We start from the raw sequence: 22,668 nt of genomic DNA, 5'->3' as shown, positions 1-22,668 counted from the left end.
AATAGAGAACTAAGAACTAATTCTTTGATACAACCATGAATAAACAGGATTTCCGTATTCAATAAACACAGTTAAAATCAGATTTATTTTTATTAATAGAAGTAAATTACAATTAACTTAAATAATTTAGAAGTTTTTAATTATAAACTATCTTTGGTATCCACGGAAAAGTATTATAAAGATATGTTGGATCCATCCTTTTCTTTGCATTTGTCGGTTGTGTTTCGCATTTGCACGGAATTCTTGCCATTCTTTCCGCTTTTGAATATCCACTGGTCCATAGGTTGGTTTCTTTCGGAACGCCGTTTTTACAGTCTGAAAAAATATGTGGTCACATTATTTTATGACTCGTTACTGAGAACGCGACTTTCGGCCCTGAATCCTGGCAATGCACAAAGTTATTAATGTGCGTAATACATTTTTGAAAACTTATAATCACACAGTGATGAAAAACCTTTTAAGCAAACCGTCAAAGAAAATTGGCGGCGTGCCAGTAATGTGATAAGAGTGATCCTATAATGAAACAACAAAGAAACATGATACGGAAATCTAAAGCCAAGAACTTTTTTGTGTTATTTCGGTTCAGCAATTTAGATTCATTATTTATTGTATATTCATTTTGACAGTTTCATTGGTCTTCATTGGTAAGAATGTAAAGGGAAAGACGAAATGATCATTCAGTTGAAATACAGATATGTATCTGCTTCGATGTTTTTGCCCATAGACAACTAAATCGTCATGTTTTATTCTTATCGTATGTTATTATTTTGCTCACCTCGACTATGCTTTTTGATCTGTATTTCCATAAGGCAGCTATAATGAAAATGGGAACCATCGCTATACCGAAATATTGGAGGCAGTTTCCAGCAACTGAAAATTACAAAATAGTGTTTCTGAAACGGGCTAAAGTCTCGTCATTTCTTAAGCAAAATAGCATGAGTGATGACCTTCTTGCTGTATTTTACAATAATTAGTATATTACGAATAATAATAATACGGATAGCTTTATCGACATCTCGTAAACGTATAACTAATATTGAACCCAGGCGTAAGTCACCAAAGTATTAGTTTACTTACTATAAGCAGCTTCAGGGTAGTCATATGTGCCCCCAAATTTGAGTCTTTCTGTGGTGATCATTGCGTAAAAGAACACTACAATCATTAAAACTGGGGTGATGATGCTCCAACATATCCTCCAGTAGAAAGAGCAGGTTCTTCCTAACATAAACTGAATGTCTATCGTCAAATTCTCTAAACCTGTAACAGAAAGATATATGTATTGGTATTATAGGAATTCAAGAAAATGACATACAATTTTGTTATAGTTAACTGCACAACTTTGTCTCATTTTGCTTCAACAAAAATAACATATCATAACAATATTTGAAGATTTTTAGTCACAGTTCTATCACCTGAATAGAATATGCATCAATTTGTCGTGTATTCTTAAAGTCCCATAATTCCCTAATAATGCTTTTATCCAGCTTTTTGAGTCAAGTAATCTCTTGTTCTGTGCCAATACCCGAAAAAAATCAATTACTTAAATGATTGATTACCGTAAATCCAGAATACTCCAATAGTCTCAGCAATAGCGGAAAAGAGTCTCATGAACGTTCCTCCATAGAAATCAACTAATTCAAGTATGTATTGACCTCCCTGAAAATAGTTTTGAAAGACATTATTATTATTATCTAATATAAATAATTGTAGTAGAAGCTATATCTTAATTATATAGGTCAATATATAACAATAAATTGATTTAAAATTTCAATATTGTAATTTACATTCAATTGAAAAAAAAAATAGAAGGAGTTTTCCGAATATCAAATGGCGGAGCTCATAGATCTTTTACCTAACGCGAGTTAGACTTACCGGCGTGACGTAGACCAGTCCAATCAGGAACGCTACCACGCAAACTGAGGCAGACATCAGTGTAGTAGGAACTGAAGGGAATGCATCCAGAAGTACTGTGTTGATCATAGAAAGCAGAGCCACACCAGATCCTACACCCAATACAGCCATCATCAAGAAGAATAATACCGCAAATAGCTGAAAAGGAAGTATTGATATCATTTTCACCTTCTTAGGTCCAATCCTTCATGGAATTTAGTTATGCGAGATGCGAAGAGGTATAGACAATGGGTATATGCTCTATAGTTCGTAGGTTTAAATGACGCTTTACATTAAAATATGCATTATGACTTTTTAATATATAAAATCATTTTTTGACAAACCTGTGGTACAATAGGTGACTTGGCAATAGCATCTGGATATGATATAAAGGCCAAACTTGTACCTCCCGTTCCAATGACCTGACTAACATCATCGTAATTTAATTCATAAGCGAGATTTCCAAGAACACCAAATATCGTGAAGCCTGATAGTAAACTAGTGAATGTGTCCAGAGTTGTGACTATCATTGCATCCCTGAAAAAATTATAGGCATCTTCAGATTCGTTTTTATCTCTAAACATTCATGCGCGTTCCCCCACGACGCAGAATCTATATCATTAAAATATCTCAACGATAATATAATCAATTATATCTTATCTTATATATAATACATTATAATTATATCTATGATGCATATTAAATTTAAAATATTAATGCATTCTAATCGTAACAGCATTTTGAAATAAACATGATAAGAACCTGTAAACATTTTGATCGAAATTGTTGTATGATGAAAACATCAGAAGAGCTCCAGAGCATACTGACAACGAGAAAAATACTTGGGTCACAGCCGCATACCACACCTGAAATTAAAAAAAGAATAGTTCATTCTCTAGAAGAATAATTAACTATATTTATTATTTAAATATATTTTATTGTAATGTATTTGGTCATTCACGTAGTTTTGGATAATTATACACATAATAATTAAAAAAATATTGTTACTGTAAGGCCTATATTATGAAGTCTGTTAATTATACGTATTTGTTAATTATAATATAAGGTAAGTACAATAGCTTTGTACCTTAATTTCCAATATTTTACTCCATTCAGGTGTGATAAAAAACAATATCCCATTAACAGCCCCAGGTAAAGTTACGGCTCTGGAAATAAAAATAAACTATAGCATTACAAAGATAAATCACTCCACAATTATATATAACTTACAAAACATTCAAGTATGTATTGCATAATAAACTTACCGCACAAGCAGTATGATCATGATGACATAAGGAAACAGAGCAAGGAAGTAGGAGGCTTTGCCCGTACTCTTTATTCCACGGGCAACGATAATGAAAATAATAAGCCATGACGCCAGGAGACATAGTGTCAAATCCCACAGCGGAAGACCTAAGGACAAATATTTCACATTAAGTATTCTTTCATAAAAACAATATTAATAATTCAACTAATGTATTTTAAATAAAAATATCTTACCAATCCCATTATCTATTCCCTTAGATTGACGTAATACCACTTTCCTAGAAACATAAAATTTATTACTTTACGAGTTATTGAACAGTGTTCTATGTTCATGTACGGTGAACATCGTGAGGAAATATTCCTGTCAAGCACGAAAGGCCCTTTAACCTACTTTGATTTGAAAATAAAAATAAAGCTGATACAGAAATCTGAGGCTCAGGCCTAAAAGGTTGTAACGCTATTAGGTTTTTAAATTAAATTTACGAAATGGCGAAGTCAGTAGGTACAGTACAAGGTAAAAAAACAAACGTGTCTGTACATGTACACATGTTAAAAGTTACAACGAAACAAGATAAAAATCTTTCGTCTTGTTCTATGTTTGTAGAAAAAACGACACTAACAATAGAATAGCTGACTTTAGGGTGTCGGTTATTTGTGACGTCGTGAACGCGCATTGTAAAACTTTACTCTCATCATTATTCCCTGACGCGCCAAAAGAAGTATAACTTCAATAAGGTTTTACTTATTTATTAAAACATATGGAGTATATATTATTTGAAGTACTTCTTTATCTTTTTCGGTCAACTGATATTAACGCTGTCATAAAAAATAAACATATAATTCAACAGTTTCTTATTACTGATTTAGTTTACTGACGCGTAATATCTAAACAACGCCGTAGCATAGTTGTACGCGGTCCTTGCGCTATAATCGCTGAAACCACAATACAAAAAGCCAAAAGTCATATTCATTATTGATATACCATTTTACGTAAGGCAGATAAATACCAAATAAATAAACGTAGATCTACAGATCGGAGGCTGTATCCTACTGGACGCTACTGGTATGCATAAAATTTATATTATTTATCTCATATCATTATTATTTGCGATATTTTATGTGATATTTATCATTACATATGATATGTTAATTCTCTGGTATCTTATAATAATGATAATTAATAAAATATTATATCTAGAAGATAATTTAAAACTCACGTGAAATATAATTCTGCGCTACTTGTGGCATTTCCTTGTATTTGCGAGGCGTTGACAGATTGTCCTGAAGGTACACAGTTATCCCAAGACGGATCACAAAGTGCCCACGGAAGGGTCGAACTAAAGCTCATCGCTAAGTAATAAAGACAGAGGGCAATAATGGATACATAGTAGGAAACTATATACGCTCCACCTATGGCCTGTGCATATCCAGTCCCTGAAATGATAAATATGGATTGAGGCACTTACAAATTATTTACGTTTTTAAGAACTAAGTTCTTTATTTAAAATAAGTCGTAATTACGAGTCGTAGATGTATAAAATAAATATGACAGTGCGCATTGTTAAGGTATTTTGTCATATTCTGATCTCGTTTTTTAATAAAGGAATAAAATGAATGTCAGTAAAAAGCTCACCTTTCAGGGCTGGTGACAAAGACCACACTTTTATACTGTTGCTGTTACTAAACTGTCCCAGTGCTAACTCGAGGAAATACATAGGTTTTCCCACTACTATCAGTACAATAATATATGGTATGAGAAAAGCCCCACCACCATTCTGGTATGCAACAAAAGGGAATCTCCATACATTTCCTAATCCTACTGAGGTTGCAATGCAGGACATTAAAAATTCCAGTTGATTGTCCCATTTTGGTCTTTTGTTTATTCTTTCATATTTTAACTGAAACAAAAAGTTTAAGTCTTTATTATAAACATAGTGTTTATGCCACACAAAGCATCTTCTAGACATGTATGATTATTTATTAGTGTAACCAAATATAACAATCAAATATACAGTATTTACATTTTATTGGTCTCTGTGGCAGTGTTTTTAACGCTGGATTTATTTTACCAGTCTCAGGGTCGCGGTATTATCTACAAGGCGCTGACTTAACTTTTTAATTAGCGCCTGTGCACTTGAACCCCACGACCCAAGAGTCCTTACTCCAAAGGGGAAAAAATCGAAGTTGGAGGAAAGACTCTTATATTTGAGCATTTTATTATTCTCGGATTTAGTTGTAGATACAAGTATGAGCGCAAGAGAAAAGATGCACGGACGTGCTGTAAACAAGAATATTAATGTAGATGTAGTTTTAATATTTTTTTAAAATTCTTCTGCGTGGGAAAAGAACTATGTTTTATTGAAAAAGTCGTCTACGGAACCTTTCAAGCACAACGATTTACATTACTAAGAACTTACTATATTAAGAACTAGTTGCTTTCTTTTTATAATATATTTTTGTTATTATTTTTATACCATTTTATAATGCTCGTGTTTGTGAATAGAGTTCGTCAAATTGTGATTCAGATCTATAAACAAAATATTACGTGTTCAGCAGAACTATATATGATTAAAATTTATTTGTCGTTATCAAAATCTGAGATTCATTATGAGGTAGTCAGGAATTAAATTATAATAAAGCGTTATTAACTATTTCTTTTAAAATCTTTAAATTGCTTTTCAGATTAGCTTAGCTCTAAATTTATTTCTTTACTTACTAACAGTGTTCGAATATATCATATAGAAATAACATTGAGAGAAACTGAATTTTGGTATGCAGTAAGTGATGAGGCTAAATGAGCGAGACACTTGACAATTGCTGTACTAGAAGGGCAGTACTCTACAAATTAGAAAACAGGCTGTGTTTTTATATTTTAAATATTATATTTGCATTGATAAAAATAGTAATAATACTATATTATAATTGGTCTAACTATAATTCGGAGAAAAGCCAACTTCTGTGAAACATGTATAATAATCCCTCAATTTAATAATAAATCGAATGATCCGTTTAATCCTTTGATATTATATCTTGGAATTACACTCTATTATTCTACACTATTCACGAAGCCTAACCTAATAAAGATAATAAATACCTTTTAAACATAGTAATAAAAAAGCAGATATCTTTTTGACAAGTTGCTTGCTTTATCATTAGTATCAATAATGTCACGCGTCGTTGGTTCTACGACTCAGATTGTGGTTATATTTAAAGCTTATGCAGATTTTTATGTGATAGCGAGACGAATAGTGCTAGAAGTGGCTATCCTATGGTCGTACTACCACGAGTCATGCCCTACTGGGCCCTGCTGCTTACTCTGTAACACTCGTAGTAGCGACAACCGACCCTGACGTTTTTGTATTGTACTACTGCGCATGTGACAATTTTTGTTGGCATATTTAAGAAATTATAAAGTAGATTTCACTGACTGCACCTCAATTTGTTTGCTATTATACATGATTTGTTATGTTTGCCAAAATGGCAGAGCTACGTAGATACTTTGTTATGGATCCTGCAAAACGTCTTATACTGAATAAATTGAATTACCAATGCTGAGTAAAATGTCAAAGTTAGTTAGATAGAATAGACTTTATCTCAAGAAGGCCAAACCCTATAGACAATATTTTATTGCTGACCAAAGTAATCCTGATCCTGATTTATTGATAAATTAAGAACATAACTATGGTTTATCTATATAAAGCGTAATTATCAATTTACGTAAGAAATTTTGGAAAATTCCATGATTCGATTGTATCAATGAACTTGCAAGGGTATTAAGGTCAATAATAATTCAACTATCATTATCGTTTTCATTACATATTACCACAGTATGATTATTTAATGCATTTATCATATTGTTACGAAGACGGGTTGACTGCCATGTTTCTAGATTTTTCCACTAGTTAGAGAACTTTTCAGCAGGCTGTAATATGATTTCTGACCGTTTCAGGAGAGGGTCAATCACATATTAGAAAATTGTAATTTCCATAATGTTACCCTAGTTTTCAGGAAGCTGAAACCTTTTTTCAGTCGGTTTCAGAGCATGTGTAGTAGAGTGGTGCAGTTTTCAGGAGACCCGTTTTCAAGCGTTTTCAGGCCTAGGTATATTCTAGACCAAACTTTCTAGGTGTGAGACAAGGACGAAATGATACGAGAGAGAGAGAGAAGATCAGAACTTTCTCGAAACTAGACTGAGCACTCTAGAACGCCGTACGACAAGGACAGAGCAACGTGCGAAAGAGACAAAGAGTGCGGACGTTCTAGAATTGCGCAATCGCTACTTAGTAGCAAGCCCGCCTAGAAAGTTCTGGAATATTGTTTAGAATTATTCCCAGGGATATATAAGCGAGCCGAAACGCGACTAGGCCTTTAGTTTGGAATGCGATAACAAGAGCGAAACACCGAAGCGATAAAGTGCGAACAAAGTGATTACAAGTGATAAAGTACTGTGTGAAGTGTGTATAAGTGAAGTAATAAGTGATTGTTTTTGTGTGTTATTAGTGCATCTCTGCGATTAATTTGTGCCCATAAATTCCTCATTGATTTTTCAAGAAATAAACCTTTGAATAAATCTACGGCATTTTCTATCCGATCCCCTAGCTCGTAACAATATTATACCAAAAAATATTGTTCTCTATTTGGAAAACAAACAATGAATGGTGTATTTTTTCATCTCGCCGTAAACATTAAGATTTAGTAATATTAAGTCAATTTATATTTACTAATAATTATATAAGAAAAAAAGGCCGTATTTATTATTTAACCAGTAAAATATTGCTTACAATAACATGAAAGTACCGAAGTACAATAATAGCTTTTTATTTATTTTAAAGAAATAACGATATTCAATACCATATAAGTATAATGAAGAGAAATTACATAGTTGAATTAATTACGAATTTCATTAGATTAAAGAAAAAAATTGAAATAAGGCATGATAATTGGTTTACTATCTCTCTGTAAATATTCGGTACAGCTAACACTACAAACTAAAATACAATAGATTAAAACACGAAAAATTAATCGAGATTACTTAAAAAAATATATATATATCTCAGATAGTTGACCAACATATATAATTTATATCACATAATTGAATTTGTGTTGGATAGTCGAGGAAGTGTTCAGCACGATTCAATAGAGGTGGAGCATCAATGATAAAAGTATCAAAGAGCTTTCGTTGCGGTTATAGTTACGCAAACATTATAGGTATATGACAGTATAATTTGTCTCAAATAAAAAAAATTATGTCTTTGTTATAAGCAACATTTTACTTTAGTTATCAAATTTGTCTTAAAAAATAATGCAATAAATGTGATAACATTCTTTAAATAACGTTTTTATGCGTACAAGTATTTAAAATTAAATTAAATTTTCTCTGACCGTATTTAAGATTTAAGCGCGCGCATTTATAAGATGCACGATCTTAAATTAACTCGTGTGAAAGCGCAGGTAACAGCTATTAGTGAAAAGTTCATAAGGCAATTTGATTAATTATTACTTTTAAGTCTCGGAAAACAATTAATTAAATTAAATATTGAAGAATATATTAATAAATATTTTTTCTATATTTGTAATAAAAAATTTTGACAGTTATCAGCTTTCCGAAAAACAGTTAAGAAATTTGACACTAAAATCACAACATTATATTAATTTCCCACCCGCGCGTATTTGCAGCTTTCTAATTTAAAATTATTAATTTACCATTGCCAAGATAAAATATTTTGTGATTTTATTAACGTTTAATGATAATGAATTCTTTCATAATACCATAATTTTATTATAATACCGACCGCATAGACTATAAATTTAATTTTCACAATAAACTAAAGAACTAGAACAGAAATATCGTATGAAATTTCATATAGAAGCGATTAAGATTTTTTATTACGTGATATTTGTAATAGTACCTAAATAATATATATATTATAGAGATATATATATAGAACTACTTAAAAGTTCTTATACAAATATATAGAAAAGAAGTCGCTAACGATTTTTAAAGATCAATTAAGCTTTCTTACCCTTAACTTTTTGTCCAACTCCGATTCTTTTGTATGGCTCACAGTCTCAGGGCTAGGATCAAATCCTTTATTATGTTGTGCCCCATTTTCTACAGAACTTGGATCTGAACTCATGTTTTATGTCATAAACATAAAATTATTCGCATTAGTGAACCGTAACACTCACGCGCACGTTTTGATCACGATTAAGCGCTTTAAAAGAAACGAGAAGTGATATATATCTCGACGATATTATCAAAATATTAAATTATTCCTATCGTTATTAAAAAAAACTAGTGATGTGTACTAGACATATTTAGTCGGAAATTAATGTACAAGTTTCCACTTTCAACTGAACACATTTTGAAAACTGTCTTAATATATATCTACTGTTATTTTAGTTGTAATAATGATACTGCATTAGCACAATAAATAATGAAAGCTTAATGAATAATATCTTGTCACAAAAAATAAAGACTCTCGGGTATACAAGTGCAATGACTCAGAATCAGATTTAAATTGGCGTCTCGTAGATAGGTGCCCTAAGAACTGGTGCTCTCCGGCAGCATTTGACGCAACACAGCCATAGGTATTCTGGCACAGGAACCAAACTTTTAAAATTTATCTTGTTATTTGTATATATATGTTTATGAAATTTCAATTTTCGTACCAATTTTGATTATTGAATTCTAGTTGAAATATCACACAATATATTACACAGTATCGTGCGTTGTATTTATTTATATTTTTTAATCATATCTAGTTGCAATTAGAATTATTAATAAATTAATTAACAAAAATTTCCATTTGTATACACAATATGGAAAAATTTGTATTTACATATGTATAACTTGCTAAACAGTTTTTTTTTTTATTTTTTTTTTTAAAAATTACATTTCTACCAGTAGAACAAGCTGTTGTTATAGAATTATTTTTAATAACAATCTGTATTGAGATTTGGTGTTCGCTTATAACTGTTTATTGAATTGGATTGTGAAGGAAGTAATCTGGTAATTACAAGCTAAAATAAAATCAAACTAAACCAATAAACAATAAATACTTTACTTTTATTTCAATATTATACTTCCTATGAAAAAAACAATATTATATAAATTCCTCGATAAAAAACATCTCTAGATTTTATCTAATTTGGTTATTATTTAATTATGAAGATAATTACTGAACGAAAATTAGTTTTATTGCAACACCTAAGTTTGATCTAGTTTTTACGAGTTGTTAACAAAAACGATTTGACGCTTTTGTATTCCGCGAAACAATGTATGGTCTGTCTGATGTCAAGCGAACTTGGGCCATGCATTTGTTTCACCAGTCAGTCGCTGAAGCCCATTTTGACCAGAACACCTTTCTTTGGGCCAGCTTGCGATATAATATTATAATTACCACGAAGGAAAAAATACCATTATCAAAAACAAAGACACACTTTCGCATTTATATTATTGGTAAGGATATTGTTGTTATTGGAGAAAAGATTCAATGAAATTTCAAATCAAACCGCTTAGTATATTTAAACTAAAAGATCTCATTTCATGATTTTATTGAACTTGATATCTATGTTGATTTATTTTACAGTATACAAATATAATTTTATTTGCCGCTTTTGGTAATATATAAATAGATAAAAGGAGTCAATTAATAATAACAATGGTTGAAAATATTATAGAAAAAAAATCTTGAACATATAATTTTTGCTACAGTTATGAAAATTGGCGTTTTGTTAACCTCCAATATATCCTCTTTGCTTAGGTAATTCCCAATTCAATTTTTGACAGCTATTTACTTGAGACTTTTTTGTTTGTTTTTATTGTATTTCCATCACTCTATTTATAAAATGGAACACATCGCGTTATTTACGCGTACACCCTGACACCAGTTCTGCAATAACGGCTCGAAGGATTAATTATGTGAATGGTGGCGGTGTCGCCAAAGATAGCACAGTATGTTTTTAGTTCCAACGTTTTCGTTCTGGAAATTTCGACCTGCATAATAAGCCCCGTGGACCAAGGTAGATAACGAAGAATTGAAGGCTATTGTGGCAGCGGATCCATCGCAAACTACATTTGAATTAGCTGCATGCTGCGGTGTCAGTGATAAAACTGTATTAATCCACTTGAAGCAAATTTGGAAGGTGAAAAGCTTGAATAGTAGGTACCTCACAAACGCGCGTCGATTGCAAACCATGATGGAAAAGCTAGCTGCTAAATAAGGCTGGTCAATCACTCTAGGCCACTGATGCTTCACGACAAGGCTAGACCACACACTACACACCAGACTGCTACTACATTATAGGAGTGTTTAAGACATCCTAAAGAGAATGCACCTAAAGCTAGCAAAATTTATGATATGAACTCCACGTCTTCTATCACCCGCTTTCCACCGCAATGCAACGGTCGCGAATCTATACACATATCAGTACACAGGCCTGAGTGGGTGTGTAGTATATACGTACAATACAATTGGATAAATTAGTTACTATTTTATATAATTGATTGAATTCCTCTTTATGAGTTCTCCGTCTACAGCTAACGAGTCCCATAAGGAAGTGATTTCAAGTTTGGGCATGAGTGCTTAAATTTTCATATCCTTTCGAATGGTGTATTGTCTTTAATAAATGGTCATCTAATAGCGGGAACCGTGGTTTTTACTATGCATTCGTTCTGCAATTCACAATCATCGTAACGGATCTTAGTACTAGGGTAAATATTTAAACCATACCCAGTGATTCTTATATATTCCAGCCGTCATCGCCGGTTTTGCTTCGCATTATATAGGTTTCTGCTCTAAGATGGCGTCAACCTTAAACCGATCGTTTTCTCCTAATATAACCGATAGGAGCAGGTTTAAGAAGGCATAGGAAAGAAGACGACAGCATCATTAAATATTAGGTAGCCAAGTTACTGGTAGACAAATTAATGAATGCTGGTGGAGCTTCACAAAAAAATAATTGTCATACATTACTCTCAATCTAAAAAAAGATTTTCAGAGCTTGACGTTGATCTCTAAAGTGCCTACTTCGGAAAGAAAGAAAAATGAAGCGAATAATAAGTATCTATTTTACATATTTCATTTGGGTATTAACAGGGCCGTGGCTTTGCGGTTGTCTATTATGTGATGGAAACAGAGAATCGGCACTTATTCATGTTTAGATGACGTAACCATTTGTGGCAACACAAAAGACGAACAGAGCGATAACCTTCCAAAATTTATGAGGGCTGTAAACCACTTTGACTTATCACGAAATGCCTGTTGAATACTGAACGTATCAATGGTATATCTGTTATCTACAATAACACTATTAAACCAGACGTAGAAAGCTTTAAATTGGTAAATCTAGTATACCAACTAATACTAGATTTACCGATTCAATTCCAGAAAATGTTCCATCTCTTAATAGGACTCTAGAATTTTTGCACACTATTCAAGATGGATTTTTTTATCAACCCCCTTTTATGCGTCAAAACCTTTCTACAATCATAAAAATCAAAAATTTCCTTCCAAAACTTAAAGAAGAGATTGCAAAAGCTTCTTTCATTGCCATACATATGAGAATGTCACAGTCTAGACAGATCCATCTAAAAATTCGCTTGCTTCTTCCCAGACTCAGAATGGTGTACCGATTAGCAACCGCTGACCATTCTGATTTTCAAGTTCTTTATCAAATTTCAAATAGTCATCAATTCAAACATAAGAGACAGCTATAGTTGAATCACTTCGCAAGTATCGGCATTTCAATTTAATTACTGTCTAAAAATCTGTATTTTATGTTTTGTGCAACATTCTAGCAACATTAAAAATGAAGAAAATAATAGGCAGCTATAAATTTGATATACTTTAAAAACCGGGAAAAGAGAATTGGGCTGCTGACATTTTGACAAAGAGTATACACGGCGTTATACGTTATAAATAATTTGATTAAGTTACATGAAGATTTATTAGGAAAATTAATTAATCACTGGGTACCGCTTTAATATTTACCCTACGATGCGTACGATGATTGTGAATTGGAGAACGTAAGCAGCGTTAAAACCACGGTCCCCGCTATTAGATGACCATTTATTAAAGACAAAAAGGTTAAGAAAATTCAAGCACTCAGTCCCAAGCGCAAACTTGAAATCACTTCCTTATGGGACTCGTTAGCTGTAGACGGAGAACTCATAAAGAGGAATTCAATCAATTATGTAAAATAGTAACTAATTTATCCAATTGTATTGTACGTATATGCTACACACCCACTCAGGCCTGTGTACTGATATGTGTATAGATTTGCGACCATTGTATTGCGGTGGAAAGCGGGTGATAGAAGACGTGGAGTTGATATCATAGATTTTGCTAGCTTTAGGTGCATTCTTAATAACATTTTTCACAAGGCGCTAAAATATTATAGTATGATAACGTAGATGCTTTAGTTTAAAAAAAATATGGATGTGGTTTGGTTTGGTTCCTTTATCTTTCCTATATCTTATATGTTAGCGCATAGTGGGTACTACTATTTAATCAACATTTAATTGTAATTAGCATAAAATACTAAATATTTTATAGTTAAATTAAATTATCAGTCACTTAATACTACTTAATATATTAATATAAAAATAAAACATCTTTTCTCTTAAATGCAATAGTGATTTCGGCTGCATTCGGAGCGTTCATGTTCAAAATATTAATATTTTTGTTTTCCCAAATGATCAAATATGTATTATATATAAAATATTATTTCGTACGATTAGTCATATTGTGGGAAATGTCTTTAAATCATTACTCGCGTAATTATTATCGCCAAATTAAATCTTCAACATTAAGTATGTGTTATCAAATAAGCTTGTTGAAAAATTCATGATAATTTTCATTACCTTGTTTTTGTGATCCATCGAGGCTTTTGGGTATTAAAATCTAACCAAACGTGTGTATAAATTGAGGCAGTCTTGGGGAATCCCTTTACACATAATAATATACGACATTAAAAATAAAACAATATTGTATCTTGTTTACAACGAAATAATAACAATGATGGAAATATAGCAATATAATAATACACAAATCTATCTTATATTTATTTTCAAAAGTCCCATGCCAAGTTATTTGCACTTTTAATTGAGGCAAACATTCAATAATTGCGTTAAAAAAAATTCAATTCCGTTATTCGTGCGCTGAAAACTGGTATAGTTAGCCATAAAAAAAATGTTGGTATAGTTGGACACTTATGTGTAGAACTTTATACAAGAGAATACAGGCATTATATCTGAATTAAATTTGTTTCATGATTAATAAATTCCAAAGTTTCGATGTCAAACCTATCAAATTCTATGAATTTATGATTTGGCACAGATCTTACCTTTAATGCATAACTGCCATTATACTTAGCTAAAGTTAATAAAACCTAGAAACAATACTTTTTGGCATTTTTAGATGTAAGTTATAATAAAAAAAAACTCTCAAATTTGACCCCGCTTTATACGGGAATCCGTCACACGTAAACCTTGAAAAATAATCGTTATTAATTAATTAATATACATAAACGTCATGAATCATTATAGATTATTGATGAAACAGCAATAAATTCCGTGCAGTACTTTTTAAATTTATCGTGAAATGACAGACAGATAGACGCGGCGTAGGAATTCTTTTTAGATAATATAAATATACAACATAATATAAACATATTATGCTGTCGTTGACTTTTTTGAATGCGTTATAATGGTCTTAGTTTCTTGAACAAAATTATATTAGGTCCTTACATATGAAATTGGCGTTTTGTATGGGAGGAACAAAAAGTCGAATATTTTTAATATAATATATTTAATTAATCAAAGTATGAACCATTGTTTTCTATGCACTTTTGCCATCTCATAGGTAGTCCATTGATCCCTTTACTAAAAAAACCAGTCGGACGGGAACCAATAAAATCTGTGAAGGCGATTTGAACTGCCCCATCAGAGTTAAATTTTTTCCCTTGCAAGAAGTTGTCCAAATTTCGAAAAAAATGGTAATCTGTTGGAGCAAGGTCCGGGAAGTACGGAGGATGTCTTAGACATTCCAATTGAAGCTCTTCTAATTTGGTAGCCGTCTGTTGTGCAGTGTGTGGTCTAGCGTTGTCGTGAAGTAGCAGTGGCGTGGAGCGATTGACCAACCTAGAGTGTTTAGCCGCTAGCTTTTCCATCATGGTTTGCAATTGCTGACAATAGACATAAGCCGTAATAGTCTGGCCAGATTTGAGAAAACTGCAATGAACAATACCGGCACTAGTCCACCAAACGCTTATAAGTAACTTTTTTGGCGTTAATTTTCGATTGGGGCAGGATTTGGCTGGCTGGCCAGGATTCAACCATTGCCCTGAGCGCTTCCAATTATCGTAAAGAATCCATTTTTCATCACAGGTAATGATTCGGTTTAAAATACCTTCATTATTGTGCCGGTTCAGTAATGTAACGCAGCAGTCAACGCGCGTTTGCCGGTTTGCTTCAGTCAATTCGTGAGATACCCACCTTTCAAGCTTTTTAATCTTCTCAATTTGCTTCAAGTGAATTAAAACAGTTTTATCACTAACACCGCAGCCTGCAGCTTACTCGGACGTGGTTTGCGATGGATCCGTTTCCACAATATCCTTCAATACTTCATTATCAACTTGGGTCTCAGGCCGTCCACGGGGCTTGTTCTGCAGGTCGACATTTCCAGAACGAAAACGTTGGAACCAGAAACGAACTGTGTTTTCTTTTGCAACATGGACGCCATACACATCATTCACCCTTTGAGTCGTTTCCGCAGCACTAGTGCCACGGCGGAACTCGTACTCGTAAATAATGCGATACTTTAAGTTTTCCATTTTGTAAAATGAGTGACGCAAACAGAAAAAAAACAAATGAATGACGGTCATCGAAGCACAAATACATGAGTAAATAGCTGTATAAATTTGAATTTGAAATTCCTAACCAAAGAGGAGGTATTTGAGGTCAAAGTGGCCAGTACGACAAAACGCCAATTTCATATGTAAGGACCTAATATATCTCTCATGGTTGAGACAACGTTCGTAATAATCGTAAAAAAAATTATGATGGGAACGTAATTTTTCTGGAAGAATTAACCCTCTTTTATCCATTAAAACCTTTCTATAATCAGGAAAAACAAATTTCCTTCCAAAACTTAAGTGGTTGCAAAGGTTCTATTATTGCCATACATATGAGAATGTCACAGTACAGACAGATCCATCTATAAATGCGCTTGCTTCTTCTCTGACTTAGAATTGTCTACGATTAGCAACCGGCTTTTCACGTTGATATACTTTTAAAATCGGAAGAAGAGAATAGGGCTACTGACATTTTGTCAAAGAGTATACAGATTCCAGCAAACATTTTGAACAAATGCCCTGCCAGCGCAGAAGCGATTTTTAGGTATCAATGAGAAGGCGGGAGAGTGACGCGCGCTCGCGTAATTGGTAAAAATCAGTTGACGTTTGTGTCCCGCGCTGCGTTCACGTTCATTTGCCTCCTAAGTACACTGGCGTGCATGAAAAGTGTTCATGTGCTAGATTTAGTTACCCACCAATTTGTTATTTATGCTGACGATGATAGTGATTCCAAGGATGATGATGATGATGACAAACACAGTGATGATAATGAGCATCATGATAACTCCATCTCCCCTGAACCTAGACCAAGCACTAGCTCTGCTAATGGAAGGAATATCTTTTTTAGATGATGATTAAATTATTTAAATATTTTTTTCACAATCATTATTAATAACATTTGAAATTTATCACGAGCTTTGCGGTGAAGGAAAACACCGTGAGGAAATCTGCACCAACCTGTAAAGCAATTCAACGGTGCGTGTGAAGTTCCGAATTCGTACTGGGCTCGCTTGGGAACTATGGCCCAAGCCCTCTTGTTGGGCTGGGCACAAGTAGTGGGACATATATAGGGACATATATTTTTCCTGGTATGGCTTGAATCGGACTTGGCCGGTTTTTATTTCTTGTTATCATATTTTAGATGGTAGTAAAAATAACATTTAACAACTCACAATAATATCTGCTATACACTAACAATCTACAAAAATTTAAACTAAGTATTCTTAAAAGTTATCTACGTAAAAAGTATTCTACAGTTAAATAAAATAGTTAGACACTTTTTTTGCTTGTATGTATACGATGTGCAAACCCATCCCCACTCCCTTTTTTAATCCTCAAGAAGATTGCCGGTATCTGTACTCGGCGTTATTCATTATTAATAATCAGAATAAGTTACATGAAGATTTATGCCGCCCAGGAATATATACTAAGAAATATTAAACTTAGCTAAAGTTAATAAAACTAAGAATCAATACTTTTTGGCATTTTTAGATGTAAGTTACGAGACCAGTAAACGTTGAAAAAACAAACATTATTAATTAATTAATATACATAAACCTCATGAATCATTATAGATTATTGGTGCAACAGCAATAAATTCCGTGTAATATTTTTTTTTAATTTATCGTGAAATTACAGACGCGGCGTAGGATTTCTTTTTAGATAATATAAACATACGTGGGTAACACTGAAAAGATTTAGAACCGGCCAGTTAGTTACTTTTTAAAATTTAAATTTTAGAAATCTTTAGCAACCTAATGTAGTATAATGCATTCATTTGTTTGTTAAACGTAAATATGAACCTAACGCGAGAAAAATTACGGTCAATAATTTATTACGACTTTCGTTGTGGGCCTACTCAACAACAAAGCTGCGATTAGCATTTCTTAATGAAGCCCCATCTCGTGCCACTATTTACAATTGGTTTAATGATGATGATCCGCGTGAGTCGGGATGTCCTTTAACAGCGACTACTGAAGATAACATCAGTGCTGTGCGACGCATGATAGAGGAAGATAAGAGAGTGACCTATCAGCAGGTACGGGCAAGCCTAGGTATTGGTATGAGTAAGTTCAAAAAATGTTACACGAACATTTAGGCGTCAGGAAGCTTTGTACCAGATGGATTCCCCATTCTTTAACCGACGACCAGAAACACCTTCGCATGGACTGATGTCGCAAAAAGTTTGATAAGTTCAACGATGACTCAAATGCTATATTTGATATCGTCACATGTGATGAAAGCTGGATATATTGCTACGAACCCGAAACCAAAAGACAATCAGCTCAGTGGGCGTTCCTTTCGAGGACTGGCCAAAAGGAAGAAGTCAAGGAAAAAAGATGATTGCCTCATTTTTTGTTCGGAATGGAAATTTCGCGACAGCTGGGCTAGAAGATGGAAGGACAGTTACTGCAGACTGGTATGTCAAGCGCTGTTTGTCTGTTGTCTTGGAAAAAATTCGACAGCAGCGACCTCGAAGCAGGATCCTCCTTCACCACGACAATGCTTCAGCGCACTATTCACTATATTGGCAACTTTCTACATTAAGTCATTTTTCATTTTCTAAACATTTTCAGTGTTACCGAGGTATTATGCTGTCGCTGACTTCTTTGTATGGATTATAAAGGGTCTTAGTTTCTGGAACTCAATTATATATCTCTCATCGTTAAGGCAGCGTTCGTAATAAACGTTAATTTTATTTTTTCGGCTTAATTAATATTAGGTCCTTACATATGAAATTGGCGTTTTGTCGTACTGGCCACTTTGACCTCAAATACCTCCTCTTTGGTTAGGAATTTCAAATTCAAATTTATACAGCTATTTACTCATGTATTTGTGCTTCGATGACCGTCATTCATTTGTTTTTTTTCTTCTGTTTTTTTCTGTTTGTGTCACTTATTTTACAAAATGGAAAACTTAAAGTATCGCATTATTTACGAGTACGAGTTCCGCCGTGGCACTAGTGCTGCGGAAACGACTCGAAGGGTGAATGATGTGTATGGCGGTCATGTTGCAAAAGAAAACACAGGTCGTTTTTGGTTCCAACGTCTTCGTTCTGGAAATTTCAACCTGCAGAACATGCCCCGTGGACGGCCTGAGACCCAAGTTGATAATGTAGTATTGAAGGCTATTGTGGAAGCGGATCCATCGCAAACCACGTCCAAGTTAGCTGCAGGCTGCGGTGTTAGTGATAAAACTGTTTTAATTCACTTGAAGCAAATTGGGAAGATTCAAAAGTTTGAAAGGTGGTTACCTCACGAATTGACTGAAGCAAACCAGCAAACGCGCGTCGACTGCTGCCTTACATTACTGAACCGGCACATTAATGAAGGTATTTTAAACCGAATCATTACCTGTGATGAAAAATGTATTCTTTACGATAATCGGAAGCGCTCAGCGCAATGGTTGGATCCTGGCCAGCCAGCCAAATCCTGCCCCAAGCGAAAATTAACCCCAAAAAAGTTACTTGTAAGCGTTTGGTGGCCTAGTGCCGGTATTGTTCATTGCAGTTTTCTCAAATCTGGCCAGACTATTACGGCTGATGTCTATTGTCAGCAATTGCAAACCATGATGGAAAAGCTAGCGGCTAAACACCCTAGGCTGGTCAATCGCTCCACGCCACTGCTACTTCACGACAACGCTAGACCACACACTGCACAACAGACGGCTACCAAATTAGAAGAGCTTCAATTGGAATGCCTAAGACATACTCCGTACTCCTCCGACCTTGCTCCAACAGATTACCAATTTTTTCGAAATTTGGACAACTTCTTGCAAGGGAAAAAATTTAACTCTGATGGGGCAGTCCAAATCGCCTTCACAGATTTTATTGATTCCCGTCCGACTGGTTTTTTTAGTAAAGGGATCAATGAACTACCTATGAGATGCCAAAAGTGCATAGAAAACAATGGTTCATACTTTGATTAATTAAATATATTATATTTAAAAATATTCGACTTTTTGTTCCTCCCATACAAAACGCCAATTTCATATGTAAGGACCTAATATATAGGCACTATATATCATATATATAATATATGACACAAATTATACGTAAAACCTTACAAACTTTAGCTCTTTATAATATAAGTATTAGATAAATATTTCTTTCTATTATTCCAAATTCTACTAAAGTTCCATATTTTTTAATCATAACAAAAGTGTTTTATTATCAGGGCATTTCCAACGATAAAGTTAATGCTTGGTCACTTATAAATTCGTAAACTTTATCGGTACTAATGAGACTTTTATCTCATTGATTTTAATCGCATTAATTTCCTTTGATATATTTTTAAGGTAGCTATCGTATCATTCACGGATACGAGGAAATATTTGATAAGCGTGGCAATACAATGTGTATATAAGGGATGGGCGGACGATAATGTAGCATAAAGTATTAGATTATTTATGACTGTTACCTATATTACTAGGACTTACCTAAATTATATATAGTTAGGTCAATAGAAAATTTAAAAACATTTAATTGCGTTATGATCATGGTTTTACAAGCGAATTACTGCGACGTGGCCTTGACGTGATTCCTTGTTCGTTTTTAACCATAAAGTATCAACGCCAATATTTTATTCGTTAATGTAGATTAATAGATCCTGGTCATGTATGAACAAGGTGACGATACTTTTTAATGTTTCATCAGACATTTCAGGTAATATTAGAAAAAAATATCAGATTTCAAAAATGTGCTTTGAATATTCATTATCTTTCTTAATACAGAAGATACAAGGGCTGATCAATAGATAGGGATAATACGATACAATTACCTTGCAACGAACAAAAACTAAATTATGGCTGGCGTAGCCCAGATATTAGATATAATAATAAAAATAACAAAGGCAATCGTTTCTCTTTTGTTTTTTTTTTAATGATTAAATTGAAGTTCGTGTCGTAATAGCACAGATATTTCTCTGCTAGAATTCTTTACTATGGTGCAGGTAAATCAAGACTTAAGCGACATTAGGTTAATGCGAGAAAAAATTGACTTAACGACGACCTCCACACGGGCCGCCCTACATGGGTAGTGACTGAACGAATGATTAAGGTTGAAACCATTGTCTTGGTGGACTGACCTAGTATTTGTTTTATAGCAGAAGAAATAAAGCTCTTTATAAGAATTTTCCATAATACAACCATTTGGGTATGAAAAAAGTGTCAGTACACTAATTGTCCAGAATGTTTTTTGACGGGCAAAAACGATCAACTGAGAATTTCACAAATCTGTTTAGGTTTGTTACAACAAGATTTTGCCTTTTTTTTGTCAATTCATAACTAACATATCATCACTATTATAAATCGGAAACGCAAAAATAGTCCATTAATTAGAAGAGAGCGTCATCTCACAATCCGAAGAAATTTAAGGCCATTCCATCAGCCATTAAGATCACTGCCTGTTTTTCTGGGATAGCCAAGGTGTGGTATTGATCCAATCCCTTAAACATTGAGCCCCTATTACCAGGACTTTGTACTTTGTACAGAACCAATAACAAAGTTGCGTGTGGAAATACGCAAACTACTAGATTATTTTAAAGATATAGGTATAGGTTTAGAAAAAAGATATACAAAGTTTATAAACCTATAACCTGAACGTAAAAAATAGGATTCAACAAAAGATAATAACGTCATACTCATATTCTTTTTTTAACAACCCTCCCTAGTACTAGCCTACTGTTAAATAATATTTCAGGAATCGAGTTTCGGATAAATACATGAAAATATTTCACAATTTTAAATTTATAATCTTTTACGTGATTCAAAGATTTCAAACTTATTCCAAGGTGCTTTAGCCGATAACGATAACATTCATTATACCTATAGAACATTAGGATCCTTTATCTTGTTCGCAGATGTATCCACTGTTATATTATGTATACAATGTAATTTAATATGCTAAGTCACATTCTGTGGTTTGAATTAATTTCTTAGAATGTAATAATCGCCAAATTGAATATGAAGTATTAGGTAAGTGCTATGAAGTAATCTTATTTTATATATTCTGTGACGAAATTTATTATATTTATCATAATGTCTGTAAGTGTAAATAAGTAATGGTTACTTGCACGATAATTATCGTAAATTGGATAACTACGTGTTATCATTATTACTTTTATCCTTTCCTTATCTCGTTCAAATCGCAATTAATTTTAGTCATCTTTAGTTTATCCCTATGTTGGGTGTTAATGTAAAGGATTCTTGGGGATCACTTGAGCTCTACTACGCCTACGCCTCCTGTTCTCCAATACTTTGTGTTTGTAGAATTTAGTAATAAGAAAATTTACATTCACAATTAAAGCGCGAACAGACTAGGTGAAGATTATAAGGCTACATAAAGCTATTATTTTGATTCATCAATAAAATATTTTTTTAAGTACTTACTAAAAGTTTAATGATAAATAACTTTTAATTATAGATCTGGTCCTTTTGATTAACAAAGAAATATTTTAAAAGATATTGACAAATAATTATTTAATGGTCTTTTTTAGGATTGATATCTTAGCCGACTGATTAAAGTCAGCTTGTATGTAGTTAAAACATCTTAAGAATTTTCCTCTACAGGGCATAAGGGCATAAAATTAAGCCCCAATAAAAATAAAAACATATTCACCTTAAATAAATTTCTTTTTTAATGTAAATATTTACACA

General features: G+C 33.2%; 1 protein-coding gene across 1 annotated transcript; it reads right to left on the bottom strand.

The window, feature by feature from the left end:
* Window positions 1-77: 77 nt before the first annotated feature.
* Window positions 78-9,472, bottom strand: LOC123715111 (sodium-dependent nutrient amino acid transporter 1-like). Its single transcript, XM_045669940.1, has 13 exons — window positions 9,180-9,472; window positions 4,790-5,054; window positions 4,374-4,590; window positions 3,391-3,434; window positions 3,156-3,303; window positions 2,978-3,056; window positions 2,653-2,756; window positions 2,235-2,427; window positions 1,873-2,049; window positions 1,557-1,656; window positions 1,078-1,257; window positions 776-870; window positions 78-315 (listed from the first exon to the last, which is right to left on the bottom strand). Exons 1-13 carry the CDS (start codon window positions 9,291-9,293, stop codon window positions 148-150), a joined length of 1,884 nt encoding a protein of 627 aa, XP_045525896.1. The 5' UTR covers window positions 9,294-9,472; the 3' UTR covers window positions 78-147.
* Window positions 9,473-22,668: the final 13,196 nt, after the last annotated feature.

The sequence above is a fragment of the Pieris brassicae genome, chromosome 10 (assembly GCF_905147105.1).
Source record: "Pieris brassicae chromosome 10, ilPieBrab1.1, whole genome shotgun sequence".
Lineage (NCBI taxonomy): Eukaryota > Metazoa > Arthropoda > Insecta > Lepidoptera > Pieridae > Pieris > Pieris brassicae.
The sequence above is the reverse complement of the archived record's forward strand: the minus strand, read 5'-3'. Positions and strand labels throughout refer to the sequence as shown.